This window comes from Somniosus microcephalus, chromosome 7 (assembly GCF_052327205.1).
Source record: "Somniosus microcephalus isolate GS21.2 chromosome 7, FLI_Smic_1.0, whole genome shotgun sequence".
Classification (NCBI taxonomy): domain Eukaryota; kingdom Metazoa; phylum Chordata; class Chondrichthyes; order Squaliformes; family Somniosidae; genus Somniosus; species Somniosus microcephalus.
In genome coordinates, this window is record NC_140993.1 from 107,005,972 (window position 1) to 107,025,301 (window position 19,330).

The 19,330-nt window shown below is 46.2% G+C and overlaps 1 protein-coding gene across 1 annotated transcript in view; it reads left to right on the top strand.

Annotated features, from left to right (window-relative positions):
* trappc9 (trafficking protein particle complex subunit 9) overlaps positions 1-19,330 on the top strand; it is a 1,276,086-nt gene that overhangs the window by 116,232 nt on the left and 1,140,524 nt on the right. Inside the window, exon 11 of the mRNA XM_085993951.1 lies at positions 1,165-1,310. Within this exon, the coding sequence (XP_085850077.1) occupies positions 1,165-1,310 (146 nt within the window). The remainder of the gene's footprint in view (positions 1-1,164; positions 1,311-19,330) is intronic.

Sequence of the window (19,330 nt, forward strand, 5' to 3'; positions counted from 1 at the left end):
AATTACCAAAACATTTATCAGGTGAAATAGGATGGGATGGGAAGCATGATTGTCAACATGTTTTGTTCGAATCATAGCTACTTATTTTAATTTTCAAAGATGCTGAAAGTTCAGAATAATGGAAACTTTGGATGGGAGAAGGGGGAACTATCCATTTGAACAGTTAGTAATTGCCTTGACTTCTGTGGAACTGAGCCACGCAGACCCTGAAAGATTTGATCTCTGGACTGTTCTAAACTAGTTGATCTGAGGTGGGATCCTGGTGCAGGTGCTTCAATTGGCCTCAGTCCCACATGATTGGGTAAGGAATAAAACTTCGTCATCAACTTTCCTACTTGAGACTACTGCTAGAAAATGCATGTATGTGGGTACCAGATGTGGATAGGTTCAGGCAAGGCTGTGGCAAATCTCCTGATGTTCATTGCCGATCATGAAGACTGGCTATTTGAATCAGGTGTTGAATGGCAGAGGACATTCATTGAACGGCATTCTGGCATGAGCCAGTCGCATTAGGACCTCTGTTCTGCTGTTTCGTGATTTCAGTAATGCATCATAGACATTTGAAATTTTCATGCAGTCATCTGTTGCCCCATTCCGTTTCAGTCAACCAAAGTGGCGAGGTATGAAATTTTTGCAACATGTCCACTTGAAATATGGAAATGCCCAGAAGCAGAATCTGATTTGTTCACAAATTTAGGATTATGCCTGGGATAGAAGAAGTAGTAACAGTTACAACTCTGTCACTTGAGGTGGCAATGTTGTGAGCAATTTAAGTAACTAAGCGCATCATAGCAGGAGTGATTTGGCTTATTGATTCCAATGTGCCAAATTGGCCGAGTGACGATACTGAGCATATTGGAGTATTAATATTCTTGTATCGTCTTTTGGCCCTTTTATTATCCACTTAAAACTGATAATTATTGTTTTTTAAAAATTGAGGTAATAGATTCTACCTTTTGCTGTTGAGCTGTGTTCTGATTTTTAACTATTTGAAAAATGTATATCCATTTCAATTAGTTTTCCTATTGGTTATCTCTAATTTCTTGCATGGAAGAAATGATCTGAAATATCTATAGTTTATGTGCATTTTTAGGATGAGGTATGGTTCCAAAATGTAGACCAAGTTTTAATATTTTTAACTTTTCTTTCTCTTGTTCCTATTAGGTCTGTAAAACTCTTGAATCTTCCACCTAACCTCCGCCCACTAAAAATAAAAAACACACTCAGTCAGAACATGTCCTCCAAGAGCCCTTTCATTTACTCACCGATTATTGCACACCACCGTGGGGAAGAAAGAAGCAAAAAAATAGGTGAGGGCTTTTAATTTAAATAAAGCTTTCATATCAATTTCCACAGTGACTGGTAATCTGGTGTCCATATTGTTTCTTCATTTGCATGCTGTATATGATGTGAGATTATTTATTTTTGATGGAAAACCAAGCTTTTCTAAAATTATCCCCCTTAATGGTAGGGGCAGAGCAGTTCTGGAAATTGAAGTTGCAAGAACATTTAATTGAGGAGGACAAATAATGTTACCTATGAGAATGAAGCTTCAAAAGTTTTTTATTATTTGACCTAGAACATAACATTTTTTTATTGTAACCATCCCCCATGAACCTGTTTTATTAAAGCATGCAATACTATTTTTAATTGTTAAAATCATGTCTGTCGTTTGGAGGGTTTATTTCCTCTTTGTCAACTGCTTTGACCAATATTGACCTCCGTTGATGTACAATGAAATGCTTACTGCAGGATTAAGTTTTGTGATGTAATCACCAAGAAATTAAAAAATTGAGTGCAAACTTAAAAAGAATTCTCTCCAGCAGATGAAAACATGGCGTGGAGCATGAGATGGATTATTGACCTGGTGCACAGTTTTGGAAATATCTTGGAAGGGGGAAGACTTTTACTTGGTGCAGATAATTAGTATGAATCTGAAAGATGTACAAATTAGCTGAATTTTATATGGCATTGTAGTCAGAGCAGATAAAAAGAACACCCAGAGAGCTGGAAAAGGAAGAATGAAAGAAATCCACTGAAGTGAGCAGAATTGGTGGTTGAGTGCAGAGGTACAGAGTGAAAATATGATGGGCATGTACTAGATAGAAATTAGCTGTTGAAATGGAAGCAGTTTTTTCATATTTACATAATTTTGAAACCTATCTTTCAGTTCTCCTCTTGGCTTCATTGCTCCAGTGGAAAGAGCAGCTGTCAGTTGAGAAGTTTTGGGGCACATGCAGTGGCACTGGAAAATATTCAAGCAGCGACGTATAAAGATATTCGTAATTAGCTCCTAAAAGTTTTATACTGTTTGACAAATCAACTGTGCCATTTGTGGTTACTGCAGGACATGCCATTTATTGTGCTAACCTTGTTTGCTCTAGTTTTCTTTAATGCTAGTTGCTTGGTTGCTGAAAAAATTCAAGTTAGGCAGCATAAGGACATAATTGCTGTGTTAATTTCAAACATGTACCCCTTTCTGGTTGTTAAATTTCCTGAGTAATGTTTAGTTTATAATTACTTAAACAGTCTTGCATCTAATTTTTAAAAATAAATTAATCAGATGAATGGCCTTGGCATAAGTGTGCACAGTTGAAAATTGATTTTTAACAGTCAAAATGGTTGAACAAAGGAATCATCAGTCACCAACGTTGATGTTTTTTGGATTAATTGGATAGCAATTGAGTGGTCGTGTAACTGAATTGATTCTATATCTGGGATCACTGCAGTGAAATTCTACTGTACTTGCAATCCAGTAACAAAATATGGTCGGCCAAGATGGTGTATGTATTTGTGAATAATTTCACTAAAATAAGTTGCATCAATTTGTGTACATGATAATTCAGGTACTGTACTTGATATCCACGTTCCCTCTAATTTTTTTGTGTGCGCAGTCCCTTTAAATTTGCTGCAGTGACCGCACATGCACGGTATCTTTTCCAGCGGCAACAGCTGGTGACCGGCCTGGGCGGGACCTTGCAATCAGCCTCACACTTGAGGAGAAACGTTGCTTGATATGTGTGGTAAACCACTCTTGTTCACTTCACTCTTGTTCACTTCACTCTTGTTCACTTCACTCTTGTTCACTTCACTCTTGTTCACTTCACTCTTGTTCACTTCACTCTTGTTCACTCTTGCCCATTGTTGTACCTGTCTGTGCATGCCTCAGCTGGCTCCACCCATATGCCCTGGTATAAAGGCGGCTGCTCTGCAGTCCCCCAGGCATTCAGGACCGGTCGACCACTAGAGGCATGCCTTCGTTCTTTAGCTAATAAAAGCCTGTTACTCACTTAACTTCTAGTCTTTCGCAGTAATTGATAGCGCATCAATTTTATTAGCCAAATTTTTTTCCGATGGAGCAAATCCTCAAACCAGCACGCCTGGAACTAGACCCTCGAGGCGGATGCATCTACCAAGTTTGCACACTGGCTGCGATGCTTTGAACTTTTCCTAGAAGCCTCCGTTGATTCTGTTCAAAACGATGGCGACAAACTAAAAATTCTGACCTCCAAGGTGAACCACCAAGCTTATTCGCTCATCCAAGATGCGACTACCTAATGAGGGTGCCCTCGACCTTCTTAAAGAACAGTACGCACGCCCGGTAAATGAAGTTTACGCCAGACACCTCCTGGGGTCCCGCAAACAGCAACCCGGGGAATCGATGGAGGTATACCTACGGGCGCTGAAGGTGCTCGGCCGGGCCTGCAAATGTAAAGAGGTGTCGGCCGCGGTGTACACGGAGGAACTTGTCCGGGACGCCTTCGCCGCGGGCCTCAGGTCCAACTACACCCGGCAGAGACTGTTAGAGCAGGGCGAATTCGACCTGAAGGCGGCCACGGCCCTCGCACTTTCGCTAGACGTGGCCCAACGGAATATGGACGCCTACTCACCTGACTGCACGGCCGCATCGTGGATGGCGCGAGCGCCGCCATCCTGGGACACGGTAGGACCGCCACCCGGCACCGCGCCACATCCCGCCAACGGCCCAACTTCTGCAGCGATGTCCCGGGGCCCGAAGTGTTACTTCTGTGGCCAAGCCAAACACCCCAGAGCGTGCTGCCCGGCGAAAAACGCTACCTGCTCTGGTTGTGGGAAGAAAGGGCACTACGCCAGCGTCTGCAAGGCTAAACCTACCCCAAACTCCAGCAGTGCCGAGAGTGGGCCGCCATCTTGGATGCCGCCATCTTGGACACCATCTTGGACGCCTCCAGCCACGTGTGGATCATGGACGCCGCCATCTTGGACGCCCTTGACCATGTGTGATCCGTTCCAGCCGCCATCTTTGCAACGGGCCCCCGACTCACCCACCGCCTCACGTGATGACTACAGCGACGCGCCTGACCCTACGCTGGCCTCCGTGACACTGGACCAGTCTAGACCTCACCAACTAGCCAGGTTCATGATGGACATAAAGGTAAACGGCCGCGCCACGACCTGTCTTTTAGACTGCGGGAGCACAGAGACCTTTATCCACCCCGACACGGTGCGGCGTTACTCTCTCCCGGTCCTGCCAGCGCGCCACCGGGTCTCTATGGCCTCCAAGTCCCATTCAGCGGATGTCGGCGGCTACTGCATGGTGACCCTTTCGGTGAGGGGCACAGAGTACAGAAACTTTAAACTGCTCGTCCTACCCGATCTCTGCGCTGCCGTTCTACTGGGGTTGGATTTTCAGTGCCACCTTAAGAGTGTCACGATGGCGTACGGTGGACCCCTTCCCCCACTCACAGTATGCAACCAGCAGTTTTCAAATTGCCCGCCGCGCACCTTTTGCAGCCTCTCCACGCTTAAAGTCACCCCCCCCCCCCCCCCCCCCCCCCCCCGGTTGTTCGCCAACCTCGCCCCAGACTGTAAGCCAATCGCCACCAAAAGCAGGCGATACAGCGCCGGTGACAGAGTTTTTATTAAATCTGAGGTGGAGCGGCTCCTGAAGGAGGGGATTATCGAAGCTAGCACCAGCCCCTGGCGAGCCCAGGTTGTAGTCGTCAAGACCGGCGAGAAGCAGCGCCTGGTCATTGACTACAGCCAAACAATAAATCGATATACCCAACTGGATGCATACCCCCTCCCCCGCATATCTGATATGGTCAATCAGATCGCGCAATACCGCGTATTCTCCACTATTGACCTTAGGGAGTTAGTGATATGCTGACTTATCAGCTATGAGGACCGCCAGTATACTGCCTTCGAGGCAAACGGCCGCCTCTACCACTTCCTTCGGGTCCCCTTTGGCGTCACCAACGGGGTCTTCGTTTTCCAAAGGGAGATGGACCGGATGGTCGACCAAAATGCGTTGCAGGCCACTTTTCCCTACCTGGACAATGTGACCATCTGCGGCCATGACCTGCAGGACCATGACGCCAACCTCGACAAATTCCTCCGCACTGCCCAACTCCTAAACCTTACGTATAACAAGGAGAAGTGCATATTCCGCACGAACCGCCTCGCTATCCTTGGCTGTGTTGTGGAACACGGAGTCATCGGCCCCGACCCCGACCGCATGCGTCTTCTTATGGACCTTCCCCTGCCCCACTGCCTCAAGGCCCTGAAGAGATGCCTGGGGTTTTTCTCCTACTACGCCCAGTGGGTCCCTAATTATGCGGACAAAGCCCGTCCACTTATCAAGTCCACCTCTTCCCCTGGCGGCAGAGGCCGGCTTAGCCTTCCACCGTATCAAAGAGGACATCGCTAAAGCCACCATGCACGCGGTGGACGAGCCCATCCCCTTCCAAGTGGAGAGCGATGCGTCCGACTTTGCCCTGGCCGCTACCCTTAACCAGGCGGGAAGGCCCGTGGCCTTCTTTTCACGAACCCTCCAAGGCTCTGAAATCAGACACTCCTCTGTCGAAAAGGAGGCCCAGGCCATTGTGGAAGCTGAGAGACATTGGAGGCATTAGCTGGCCGGGAAACGATTCACCCTACTCACTGACCAGCGTTCAGTTGCTTTTATGTTTAATAACAAGCAGAGGGGCAAAATGACAAGATTTTGAGGTGGAGAACTGAACTTTCCACCTACAACTACGATATCTTGTACCGGCCCGGAAAACTCAATGAGCCTCCGGATGCTCTATCGCGTGGCACCTGCGCCAACACGCAGGTTGATAGACTGCGGGCTCTCCACAATGACCTCTGCCACCCGGGGGTCACCAGGTTCTTCCATTTTATCAAGGCCCGCAACCTGCCTTACTGCCTTACTCCATTGAGGAGGTCAGGACCATGACCAGGAACTGCCAAGTCTGCGCCGAGTGCAAACCGCACTTTTATAGACCAGACCGGGCTCACCTGATAAAAGCCACTCGCGCCTGAGCGTTGATTTTAAAGGGCCTCTCCCCTCCTCCGACCGCAGTGTGTACTTCCTCAACATTATTGACGAGTACTCGCGCTTCCCATTCGCCATCCCCTGCCCGGACATGACCAGTGCCACGGTCATTAAATGTCTGAACGACCTCTTCACCCTGTTCGGTTTCCCCAGCTATATCCATAGCGACCGGGGCTCATCGTTTATGAGCGACGAACTCCGCCAGTACCTGCTCGCTAGGGGTATTGCCACAAGCAGGACCACCAGTTACAACCCCCGGGGGAACGGACAGGTGGAAAGAGAGAATGCGACAGTTTGGAAGGCCACCCTGCTAGCCTTAAAGTCCAGGGGCCTTCCGACCTCCTGCTGGCAGGATGTGCTCCCCGATGCACTTCACTCTATTCAGTCACTGCTCTGCACTGCCACTAACGCCACCCCTCATGAGAAAATGTTTGTCTTCCCAAGGAAGTCCACATCGGGGACATCGCTACCGCCATGGCTGACGTCCCCAGGGCCGGTCCTACTGAGAAGACACGTGAGGACCCATAAAACGGACCCCCTGGTCGAGAGGGTCGACCTCCTCCACGCCAACCCCCAGTACGCTTACATTGCGTACCCGGACGGGCGGGAGGACACAGTCTCCATACGAGACCTCGCACCCTCGGGGGCCCCTGAAACCAACATCACCGCTACCCACAATGTACCGGCGGCAACGGACCCATACCTAACCACTGTAGACGGCACGCTGTGGCCCCGTGACCCGCCATTGATCACCAACCAACCCAACACCCAGGAGGACGACACGCCAGTGCGCCGGCCCACGCGGGACTCGGCGTCGGAAGCTGCACCACCTCTGCCGTTGCCACGACGATCACGACGGCATACAAGACCCCCAGAAAGACTCAATTATACGAACTTTTAATACACTTCACCCCGTCGGACTCATTTTAAGCAAGGGGTGAATGTGGTAAACCACTGTTGTTCACTTCACTGTTGTTCACTCTTGCCCATTGTTGTACCTGTCTGTGCATGCCTCAGCTGGCTCCGCCCCTGGCTCCACCCATAGGCCCTGGTATAAAGGCGGCTGCTCTGCAGTCCCCCAGGCATTCAGGACCGGTCGACCACTAGAGGCATGCCTTCGTTCTTTAGCTAATAAAAGCCTGTTTGTTACTCACTTAACTTCCAGTCTTTCGCAGTAATTGATAGCGCATCAATATGCTGTTTCATTTTGCTGTTTAATAGTTGCTTGTAGTGCATGTATTTACCTGTAAGTGGCTGGTTGTATGGCAGGGATAAAATAGGACAAAGGTAATTTTTAAAATGATTCTTTTCTCTAAGTGTAGAAAGTGACTCAAAAAAAACACACCTTGTGCAAATAGAAAATACCACTTATTACATTAATTTGTTTAGTACAGAAATGCAGATGTCTTGGTGGTAGTAGTATCTCGTGCCGGACAACTTCAGTAGTTAACTTTTCCATCCTACATATTTACATAGGGGAATGTATTTGTGTCAGGAATGCTTAATCCTTATGGACCTATGTAATGTTAAACGTGTGCTCATGTAGGTCTGGTACTTGTGAAAGAAACTATATTTAAATAAAGATCCACTGCTGTTTTTGCCTCTGCCCTGATACTAGGGTGTCAGTTGCACAGATACTAATTTTGTGCTAAATTCATGGTAGTAATAGCATGAAAAATCTAGTGCAGAGCAGCTGAATTGTACTAAGCTTTGGATGCTTTATATCTGATCAACCAAGTAGGACATCTGATGGTTGGGTTCTGTAAATCATCAGAAAGTACTCTGTTCATTTTTGAGATGCTGTCCATGATTCTGCTTGGATCATCTGGAGGATTCCTGGCTGACAGTGATGACCCTGCTTATAGTGTGGGTTACATGGCATAACACCCTTATTATTATAGCATTATTCCCTGGTCCATCATGAGTGAATAACTGCTTCCCCTGTGAGAAATGCACAAATGTAATTACTTAACTATGTTATGTGAGGTCAACAAGTTTTATTTATTCAGTCTATTAATTTGAAGTTGCTTCATTTGAATTGCTGGTAAATTAAATTGAAATCTTGCAAAAATGCATTGAAAAATTGTTGCTTAGTTCTTGGCTTTTCATTTGAATTACTGGTTAATGGGTCCTGATATGTGCTGCTTAATTTGAATTGATCCTGTGATCAACATTTGATGTGTGGATGTGACTGCCTTTCCCCAACCTGAGTGCAGATTGAGAGCAGTTTCTGAAGCAATTCTGGAACATGGCTACTCTGATGTATAAGACATATAAAATACAAGATCATCAAATATGTGGAGAAGCACCATGAAGAAATAAAGTTGTGGAACATTTCTTGAACACCCTTACCAACACCCTCTCCTCCTACCTCCACAAGCAAGATGAGAAGCATTGCTGATTACTGGCAGAGTTTTTGCAGCCAAGGGAAGAGGTTGTGCACCTTAGTCTTTCCTGATGTTGAGCTGTTTAAAGAAACTAGAGCAGCTAACTTTCCTGGGCTATCCAACCGGCAAAAGGAAAATTAATTTGCTGCTGAATTTACATCTTGTGGTGTATGTGCCTTTTAAGAGCCCCCTGTGTACTGTAATGCCGGTAATGGCCACTTTGGCTATAAGCCTGTATATTGTCTTGTATCTGTTAGTCCACCTCCAGACTTTGTTCAGTAAACACCTGTGAAACCTACTCGTGCCTTCCGTGTCCCTATTAACACATGGATACAACGGTGGCGACGAAGTGGAAACGGACTTGCCTGCAATTCGGCAGCACCTCAAGAAGATCGATTCCTCAGACGAAAGTCAAAGAAAAGCAAGAAAAAAAAACATAACTCTGGTTTCACCAGCTAGCCGAGCTGGTGGCAGGTACTGCAATAATCCTTCCTGGGCGGCGGGCTGGGGCTCCATTGGCTGGCTCTGCAGCGGGGCCGAGCAGTGAAGGCGGAGGCAAACACAGACAGAGGGGGGGGAGCACTTGGGAGACGGCCGGCGCTGCAAAACAGGTCGGCGTTCGGACCAAGCAGAGGGAGGGAAAAGTCCCAGAGAGTCTGGCGGGAACGAGTCTCCACCTGTAAATAAAAACCGCGGAAAACAACGTTGTCGGCAGCGGCGGGAAAGCGCGGGAAGCGCCATTTTTTTTCTACAGGGAAGGAAGGAAAGCGCGGGAAGCGCCATTTTTTTTCAAGATGCCTAAGGCTAGCAATATTAATGCTTTCGATAACAATATAGAGGATTGGACCACATATGTAGAAAGAGTGGAGGTATATTGCACAGCAAATGAAATAGAACATGATAAAAAGGCATCAGTACTTCTAAATCTAATGGGCGCAAGGACATACGGGCTGTTACAAAACTTAATCACTCCAGCCAAACCAAAGGACAAGAATTTTAATGAGATTGTTGATACCCTACAGGAGCACTTAAACCCAACACCGCTGCTGATAGCGGAGCGATTCAAATTCTTCAGGAGGAATCAACACAAGAATGAAAGTAACGCTGATTACCTCACCGAATTAAGAAAGCTGTCAAAGCACTGCCAATTCGGGGCAGGACTGGCAGATTCTCTTCGAGACAAATTCGTCTGCGGTCTCCTAAGTGAAGGAAAACAGAAAAGGCTGTTTTCTGAGAAAGATTTAACACTGGACAAGGCTTCCAGTATGGCTGTATCATACGAAGCAGCCACAAGAGGAGCTGCAGAGATACAACAAAAGCCACAGGACTTCGGCACCCATGAAATGACACAGGGTTTCGAGAGATGTTATCGCTGCGGCAGATCCACCCATGACCAGCGGGACTGCTGGTTCAAGGACAAAGCATGCAGGCAATGCGGAAAGATTGGACACATTGCACGTGTATGCCGATCTGGACACAAAAAATCCACGGACAGGAAAAAAATCAATAAGGAGAAGTACAGAAAGGTACAAATGATGACGGACAGTAGCTCCGAAGACCAGAAGAGCGATAGCGACTCCGGAAACAAGAGACTAAGCTGTCTCAAATTACATAATGTAATTGCCAAAGAAGATTACCAGACCATTTGGGTTACCCTCACGATAGCAGGGTCTCCAGTTAAAATGGAGCTAGATACAGGATCAGCTCTGACCGTCATAAGTCGACGGGATTACGAGCGGCTATTTCCGCATATACCTTTGAAAGACACCTCCATTATCTTGAAAACATATACGGGGCAGAAAGTATACCCCAAAGGGAAAATAAGGGTGCCTGTTGTATACAACGGCAAGGAAATACAGAAGTTGTATTTATACGTTCTGCAAGATGGTGGTCCACCGCTGTTGGGACGTGAATGGATCAGGAAGATACGTTTAGACTGGCACTCCATTCAGGCACTGACGGTGACCAGTAAGAAAAAAATGATGATGACGTCATACCTGAACGATTAAAAGACATCTTGGCCAACGCCAAGGAAGTGTTTCAACAGAAACTAGGAACCTTGAAAGGCATCACTGCCTCAATAAAAGTGGCAGATGCGGCAATTCCCAAGTTTTTTAAGGCAAGGCCGGTGCCATACGCAATTCGTCCAGCAGTCGAGGCAGAGCTGGAGAATTTAGAAAAGGCAGGTGTATTATCCAAGATAGATTGGAGCGAGTGGGCAACACCCATCGTCCCGGTCATGAAGAAAACGTTGAATAATGATAAATCTGAAGAACAGAGAAAAATTCGCATCTGTGGGGACTTCAAGGTGACTGTAAACCCGGTCCTTCACACGGTACAGTATCCTCTTCCGAGGATAGAAGATATTGTCGCCTCACTATCCGGAGGGAAACGTTTCACCAAAATTGACTTGGCACAGGCATATCTACAGATGGAGGTTGAAGAGGCCTCTAAAAAGTATCTCACGATAAACACACACAAAGGCCTGTACCAGTACAATCGACTGGTTTTTGGAGTAGCATCAGCTCCAGCTATCTGGCCAAGAGCTATGGAGCAAGTCCTCCAAGGGATTCTGGGGACTCAATGCTACCTAGATGACATCCTTGTAACAGGAGAAACCGACAACGAGCACCTTGCCAATTTGGAGCAGGTGCTCACTAGGCTGAGAGAACGGGGCCTACGAGCAAATCGCCCCAAGTGCAAATTTTTCCAGAAACAAATATCATATTGTGGCCACATAATTAACGAGGAAGGGTTGCATAAGGCACCTGAGAAAATTGAAGCGGTCAAAAAAGCCCCAGCACCTGAGTGTCTCACAATTAAGGTCGCTCCTGGGATTGATAAATTACTATCATAAATTTTTACTGAACTTGTCAACTCTTCTGCACCCTCTTAACGAACTGCTACAAATGGGAGTAATTTGGAAATGGAGCGAAGAATGTAAACGTGCCTTCCATAAATGTAAAGGCTTGATCACGTCCAAGGAAGTTTTGGCTCATTACAACCCATCACTGCCAATCGGAATGGCGTGCGATGCATCCCCTTACGGCGTAGGAGCGGTATTATCGCATAGATTCCCTGATGGCTTGGAGCGTCCGATAGCTTTTGCGTCACGCTCATTGAACTCAGCTGAGCGTAACTATGCCCAGATCGACAGGGAAGCACTCAGCCTGGTATGGGGAGTGAAGAAATTCAACCATTACCTACACGGACAAAAATTTACCTTGTTGACTGACCATCAACCCCTCGTCTCCATATTCAACCCTAAAAAGGGTGTTCCCATTATGACAGCGCAAAGGCTACAGAGGCGGTCCCTTTTCCTAGGGGCACACCAATATGACATAGAATACAAAGGATCAAAACAGCATGGGAATGCTGACGGTTTATCGCGCCTACCGTTGCCAACGGTAGAAGAGGCACCTACAGTAGACCCAGTGGAGATGTTCCACTCAACTATAATGGAATGTCTACCAGTAACAAATTCTGCCATTGAAAAGGAAACAAGAAATGACCCGACTCTCTCACGAGTCTATGATTTAACGGTGAAGGGATGGCCAGCACATGGCGAACCACTGTTGCCAGCATTCTCGCAAAGAAAACAGCGGTCAGTGTGCCGAGGAACCTTGATGTGTGGATCCAGAGTGGTGATTCCACCCAAACTCCAGGATAAAGTGCTAAAGGAGCTTCACGAGGGGCATCTGGGTGGAGTGAAAATGAAGAACCTAGCCAGAGCGTTTGTGTGGTGGCCAGGTATCGATGGAGACATCGAAGAAATGACCAAGAGCTGTCTAGGATGCCAGAAGGTCCAAAACGCCCCACCACAAGCCCCTCTACATCCATGGGAGTGGCCCTCATCTCCATGGCAAAGGGTACACGTCGACTTTGCTGGTCCATTTATGGACTCCATGTTCTTAATCGCAGTTGATGCACACTCCAAGTGGCCGGAGGTAATAAAGATGTCCTCCACCACCACGGGAAAAACCATCACAGTATTAAGGACCATATTTGCCAGGAATGGGCTGCCTGAACAGATCAGTTCTGATAATGGACCGCAATTTGTGTCCGAAGAATTCAGGAAGTTCTTAAAAAAACAATGGGGTTAATCACTACACGTCCGCCCCATACCATCCCGCCACCAATGGATTGGCTGAAAGGTTTGTCCAGACCTTCAAGAAGGCCATGGGTAATGAAGACATAAAACTTCAGCATAAGGTAGATAACTTCTTGTTTGCAACACATATGGTTACAAACCAAACTCCCGCCATGATGTTCTTCAATAGAAGCCTAAGATGCGGGCTGGATTTGATCAAGCCAAACATAAGAAGGGACGTGGAGAACCGGCAATTTCAAGGCATGAATGAAAGGCCAACTAGAACCTTCCAGATAGGTCAACCAGTTTTGGCCCGGGACTACCGTACCGAGAAATGGCAGCCTGGAACTATTTGCACACGCCTAGGACCGCTGATGTATACCGTGGACATTGGAGAAAGCATAATAAGGCGCCATGCTGACCAGATCCTAGAGTCATCCGAAAAGGGACAACCTACACCACAACTCTCTACGCCTAATGATGAAGTAGAGATACCCATAGTATCTACCTCCGATCCGGTGATACTGGAACCAGATGAACCCGACACTGGCATTCAAGCCGAATCAGCCTTGCCAAAAGAACCTACTACACCACCAGAAACTACGACACCATCGAGGCGTTATCTGGACCGAGTCAGGAAGCCTCCAGAGAGACTGACTTATAATTGATTAACTGCAGCAAATGTGTAGATTATTGTTCTTGTAACATGTTAATTAATGATTACTTAAAATATTATGTACTGGTTGTCTAAAAGGGGAGGAATTGTGGTGTATGTGCCTTTAAGAGCCCCCTGTGTACTGTAATGCCGGTAATGGCCACCCGGGCTATATAAGCCTTGTATCTGTTAGTCCACCTCCAGACTTTGTTCAGTAAACACCTGTGAAACCTACTCCTGCCTTCCGTGTCTCTATTAACACACGGATACAACAGATCTGATCCTACTGATTCATCCTGGATCAAAAACCACCACTCCATCAGCCCCAGGTCAACACAGAGACACGAGCAACATTTCCATAAAGTGTTGACAGCTGGGTGTGTGATAACATGTCTGAAAATGTATCTCATCGTAACTTTGGAGACATCGTGCATGCTGATGAAACTGGCCTTTTTAATAAGTTGCACCCAAGCCAAGTGCAAGTGTTTATTAAGGACGTGGTAACAGGCCACTTGGAAAATAATAATAGGATTGGGCAGACTCAACACAGATTTATGAAAGGGAAATAATTTTTGACATCTGTTCATTTTTTGAGGTGGTAACTAGCAGAATAGATGAGGGGGAACCAGTGGATGTGGTGTATTTGGATTTTTAGAAGGCATTTGATAAGATGCCACACAAAAGGTTATTAAACAAAAATAGGACTCAAGGGATTGGGGGTAATATACTAGCATGGATTGAGGTTTGGTTAACGGACAGAAAACAGAGTAGGAATAAACGGATCATTTTCGGGTTGGCAGGCTGTAACTAGTGGGGTACCGCACGGATCAGTGCTTGGGCCTCAGCTGTTCACAATCTATATTAATGATTTGGATGAGGGGTCCAAATGTAATATATCCAAGTACAAGTGTAAAGACGTCTTACTGCAATTATATAGGGCCCTGGTGAGACCACACCTGGAGTATTGTGTACAGTTTTGGTCTCCTTACCTAAGGAAGGATATACTTGCCATAGAAGGAGTGCAACGAAGGTTCACCAGACTGGTTCCTGGGATTGGGGGGGATTGTCCTATGAGGAAAGATTGAGTAGACTAGGCCTTTATTCTGTAGAGTTTAGAAGAATGAGAGGTGATCTCATTGAAACATGCAAAATTGTTACAGGGCTTGACCGGGTAGATGCAGGGAAGATGTTTCCCCTGGCTGGGTTGTCTAGAACCAGGGGTCATAGTCTCAGAATAAGGGGTCGGCCATTTAGGACTGAGATGAGGAGAAACTTCTTCACTCAGAGGGTGGTGAATCTTTGGAATTCTCTACCCCAGAGAGCTGTGGAGGCTCAGTCGTTGAATAAATTCAAGACAGAGATCGATAGATTTTTGGATACGAAGGGAATCAAGGGATATGAGGACAGTGGAGATGAGGTAGAAGACCAGCCATGATCTTGCATGGCGGAGCAGGCTCGATGGGCCGAATAGCCTACGCCTGCTCCTATTTCTTATGTTTTTATGTTCTTTCATCGAGGAAAAATGTTCAGGGGGGAAAAAAACAAGCCAAATAGTGAATTACTGACCTGATTTGCACTAGCATGCTTGGAGGAGAAAGAAAAATAGCTGGTGATTGGGAATTGCAACTGCTTCCTCCTGATCTTTTTATGATGTCGATATGCTGTCTGTGGCTTACAGAAATAAAGATGACGGATGCTCCTTTTGAAGAATGGCTGTGTCAATTTGATAAAAGCATGTGCAAGGCGCAAATGTCGCCATAATAGTTGACGACTGTGGGGCTCACAGGAAGTGCTTGCATCTAAATGTGATGGAGCTAATATTTTTACCAATTATTACTTCCCTGATCTAGTGAATGCATGCAGGTGTGTTTTTATGTGGTATAAAACAGGACGACAAGAAATATTTGGTGAAAAGTGATAGCTGCATTTGATTCCAGCCATTTTTGTTAGATTTTATGTAGGCATCTGCATGATCCATTCATTGTGGGAGGACCTGAAAGTAAAATCTACTGTCAATTGCTTTCAGTATTGTAAATTTACCCCAACATCAGAGGAAGGTAGCTCCATTTGACAAGCGAGGGTCCTACACCGGCATCAATGGCAGACTCAAACAGCGAACCTCTTCGAACACATTTGTTCTCCATTGACACTGCTAGCAGATGTGAGTTTTGAATCCATTGTTGGTGCTGATGAGCAAATCTGGCTGTCGTGATTTGTTGACCAACATGCAAATTGTTGATCCTGTGCTGGAGGATGGTGCTGTTTGTGACAATGAGGGTATTGAACTTCTTGAGTGTTGTTGCAGCCACTTGCATCCAGGCAATTTGAGAATATTCCATCACACTCCTGACTTGTGCCTTGCAGGTGGTGGAAAGGCTCTGGGTAGTTGGGAGGTGACCATAGAATACTGAGCCTCTGATCTGCTCCAGTAGCCATGGCATTTATGTGGCTGGTCCAGTTGAGTTTCTGGTCAGTGGTTACCCACAGGATGGTGATAGTGGGCGAGTTGGCGATGGTATTGCCATTGAATGTCCATGGACGGGGGTTAGACTCTCTCATGTTGGAGTTGGTCATTGCCAGGCATTTGTATGGCACGAATGCTACTTGTCACTTATAAGCCCAAGCCTGGATGTTGTCTAGGTCTTTCTGCATGTGGGCATGAACTGTTTCATTATATGAAGAATTGCGAATGGAGCTGAACGCTGAGCAATCGTCAACAAACTGACCAGATGATGGAGGGAATATCATTGAAGTAGCTGAAGATAGTTGAGCTAAGTTGCCCTGAAGAACTTCTGCAATAATGTCATTACGTCAAGATGATTGGGTTTCAACAACCACAGCCACCTTCCTTTGTACCAGCCACTGGAGGGCCTTCCCCCTGATCCCCATTGACTTCAGTTTTATTAGAGCTCCTAGGTGCCACACTTTGTCTAGGACAATCACTCTTGCCTCTTGAATTTAGCGCTCATGTCCATGTTTGAACCAAAACTGTAATGAGGTCTGAAGCCGAGTGGTTCTGACGTAACCCAAACTGAGTATTGGTGAGCAGGTTAGTGGTAAGTGCTGCTTGAAAGCACTGTTGATGACTCTTTGCATCACTCTACTGATTTTTGAGAGTAGGCTGATAGGGTGGTAATTGGCCAGGTTTGATTTATTCTGCTTTTTGTGGACAGGACTTCGCTAACTCAGTCACTAGTGGTACTATCGAGCCACTCTTGGTGATGGACATTGAAGTCCCCACCCAGAGTACACTGTGTGCCCTTGCTAACCTCAGTACTTCCTCCAAGAGCTGTTCAACATGGAGGAGTACTGATTCATGATTCATGAGCTGCGGGAGGGCTGTAGGTGTTAATCAATAGGAGGTTTCCTTGTTTGTTTGACCAGAAGCCTTGAGACTTCATTGGTTCTGGAGTTAAAGTTGAGGACTCCCAGGTACACTCCACCCCCCACCCCCCCCCCGACTGTATACCACTGTTCCCCCACCTCTGAGGCAGAGTCTGGGCCATTGGCTGATAGTCATACTCATAGAATCATATCTATGTCAGGCTCTCTCTCTCATTTGGCACCAGTTTCCAGATGTTGGTGAGGAGGATTTTGCAGGGGCAACTGGGCTGGGTGTGCCATTGCCATGTCCTGATTCAATGCCTAGGTCACAGCTGAGTGGACCATCCGATTCTATTCTTGTGTTTCTTTCTTGCAGTTTAATACAATTGAGTGGCTTGATAGGGTACTTCAGAGGGCTGTTAAGCCAATCACGTTGGCGTGGAATTAAAGTCAGAGTTTAGACCGGGTAAGGACAGTAGGTTTCCCTCCCTTAACGACATTTGTGAACTAGTTAGGTTTTATTACAATCTGCCAGCTTCATGGTCATTTTACTGGCACCAGTTTTTTATTTCCAGATAAGTTTTGGAATTCAAATTTTCAAACTGCCACGGTGGTATTTGAACTCAAAGTCTCTGGATTATTAGTCCAGACCCCTGAGTTATTTGTCCTGTAACGTAACCAGTGCGCGACTATACCCGTGGTTCCATGTCAAAATTTATTGCTCCAAGGTTTTCTGTTCTCCAGCCACTGACTCCATCCTGGTCACTGCCTGGGGCTGAAGCAGATGGTTTGCAATCTTCGCATCCTATTTGACCGAGATGAGCTTTTGACTACATATGCGCTGCATCACCAAGACCGCCTACATCCATCTCCCAAACATTGCCTGCCTCCTCACCTGCCTCTGCTCATTTGCTGCTGAAAGTCTCATCTGTGCCTTTGTTACCTCTAGACTTGACTATTCCAACACTCTCCTGGCTGCCCTTCCCATCCTCCACCCTCCATAAACTTGAGCTCATCCTAAACTCTGCTGCCCGTATCCTAACTCGTACTAGTCCCGTTCACCCACCATCCCTGTGCTCACTGACCTAAATTGGCTCCCAATCCGGCAATGCCTTGATTTTAAAATTCTCATCTTTGTTGCCAAATCCTTCCCCTAGCTCTGTAACTGCCTCCAGCCATGTAACTCTGAGATATCTGCGCTCCTCCAATTCTGGTCTCTTGCACACCCCCGCTCCACCACTGATGGCCGTGCAATCAGCTGCCTGGGCCCTAAGCTCTGGAATTCCCTCCCTAAACCTTTCCGCCTCTCTACCGCTCTCTCCTCCTTTTTAAGATGCTCCTTAAAACCTACCTCTTTAACCAAGCTTTTGGTCACCTGTTCTAATGGCTTAGATATTGCGGTCGGAGGTGCACCTCCGGAGTACGCCTCCAACCTGCGAAATATTTACGAAATTACCTGCTGGCACCCAGGCTGTGAAGATTTGCGGTCTCTGGCCTCAAGGCGGAGGGTATCGTAATGGCCCACAGATCCCAGGGATGCAGGCAGTTTGGAAGTGTACCTGGGATCATGTGGGCCCGGTCCTCCAATGATGAAAGAGAATTCCATTGCAATCATTTGCAAAGGGAATCTCCTAATATGCAATGGAATCCCTAATAATTATACAATGTGCAGAATGACAATTTTCTTCATAAGTTCCTTCATTGCAGCAACCTCAATGAAAATTTAATTTTTTGATAATTTTAAACATAATTAAAACTGTAAACCGGGCCAATATTTGCATAAACTCATTTAATAAAGTGCGTGTGCATAATTTTGAATTTTTAAATGTTTTATTTAAGCCTTCGATATCCCCTTATGCTGATGTAAGCAGGCCCTATGCCTGCTTGCATCAACCGTAAGACGTGCGTGGGCAATTGCTGGCCAGTCGCTGGGCAAATAGCCCAACCCTGCACCAGAAATACTCAGTTTTCAGGCAGTTCGGATGATCTGTCGAGGCATACCTTGATAGATCGCAAGTTCCGGATATTGCGCGTGCAGAAATTCGGAACTTCCGGGGCATTTCAAAGGGAATACGATTGCGTACTCTGAGTATGCCGTCGCAGACACCGCAATTTCAGGGCCATTATCTCTTTATGTGGCTCAGTGTTTGATAACTCCTGAAGAGCAGTGGGGACGTTTTACTATGTTAAGCGTGCTATATAAATGTATGTGTTGGTCCTCGTCCTCGGTGTTCTCATTCTTCTGCTCCTTTTAACTTCTCCATCGCCACATATTTAAAAAGAGCAATTCTATGTGTAAGATGTAGTGGACTTGTGGCATAGGAACATTATTCTGCCTAGTGGAAAGATGCATTTTTAGTGGTTTATTGTGCTTCAATTTATTCTTTTTAGCGACAGCGTCAAGATTGTGTTATATCATTGTGATCTTGTATAATATGGTTTGCATTTTATCTTGCATTTGGCTGTACAGCATGTTTCATACAGTGACTATCAGGAGTAAGATGAGGCACCTGGAATGATGCATGTCTTCAGAGAAAACAATTTACATGTTTAAATTT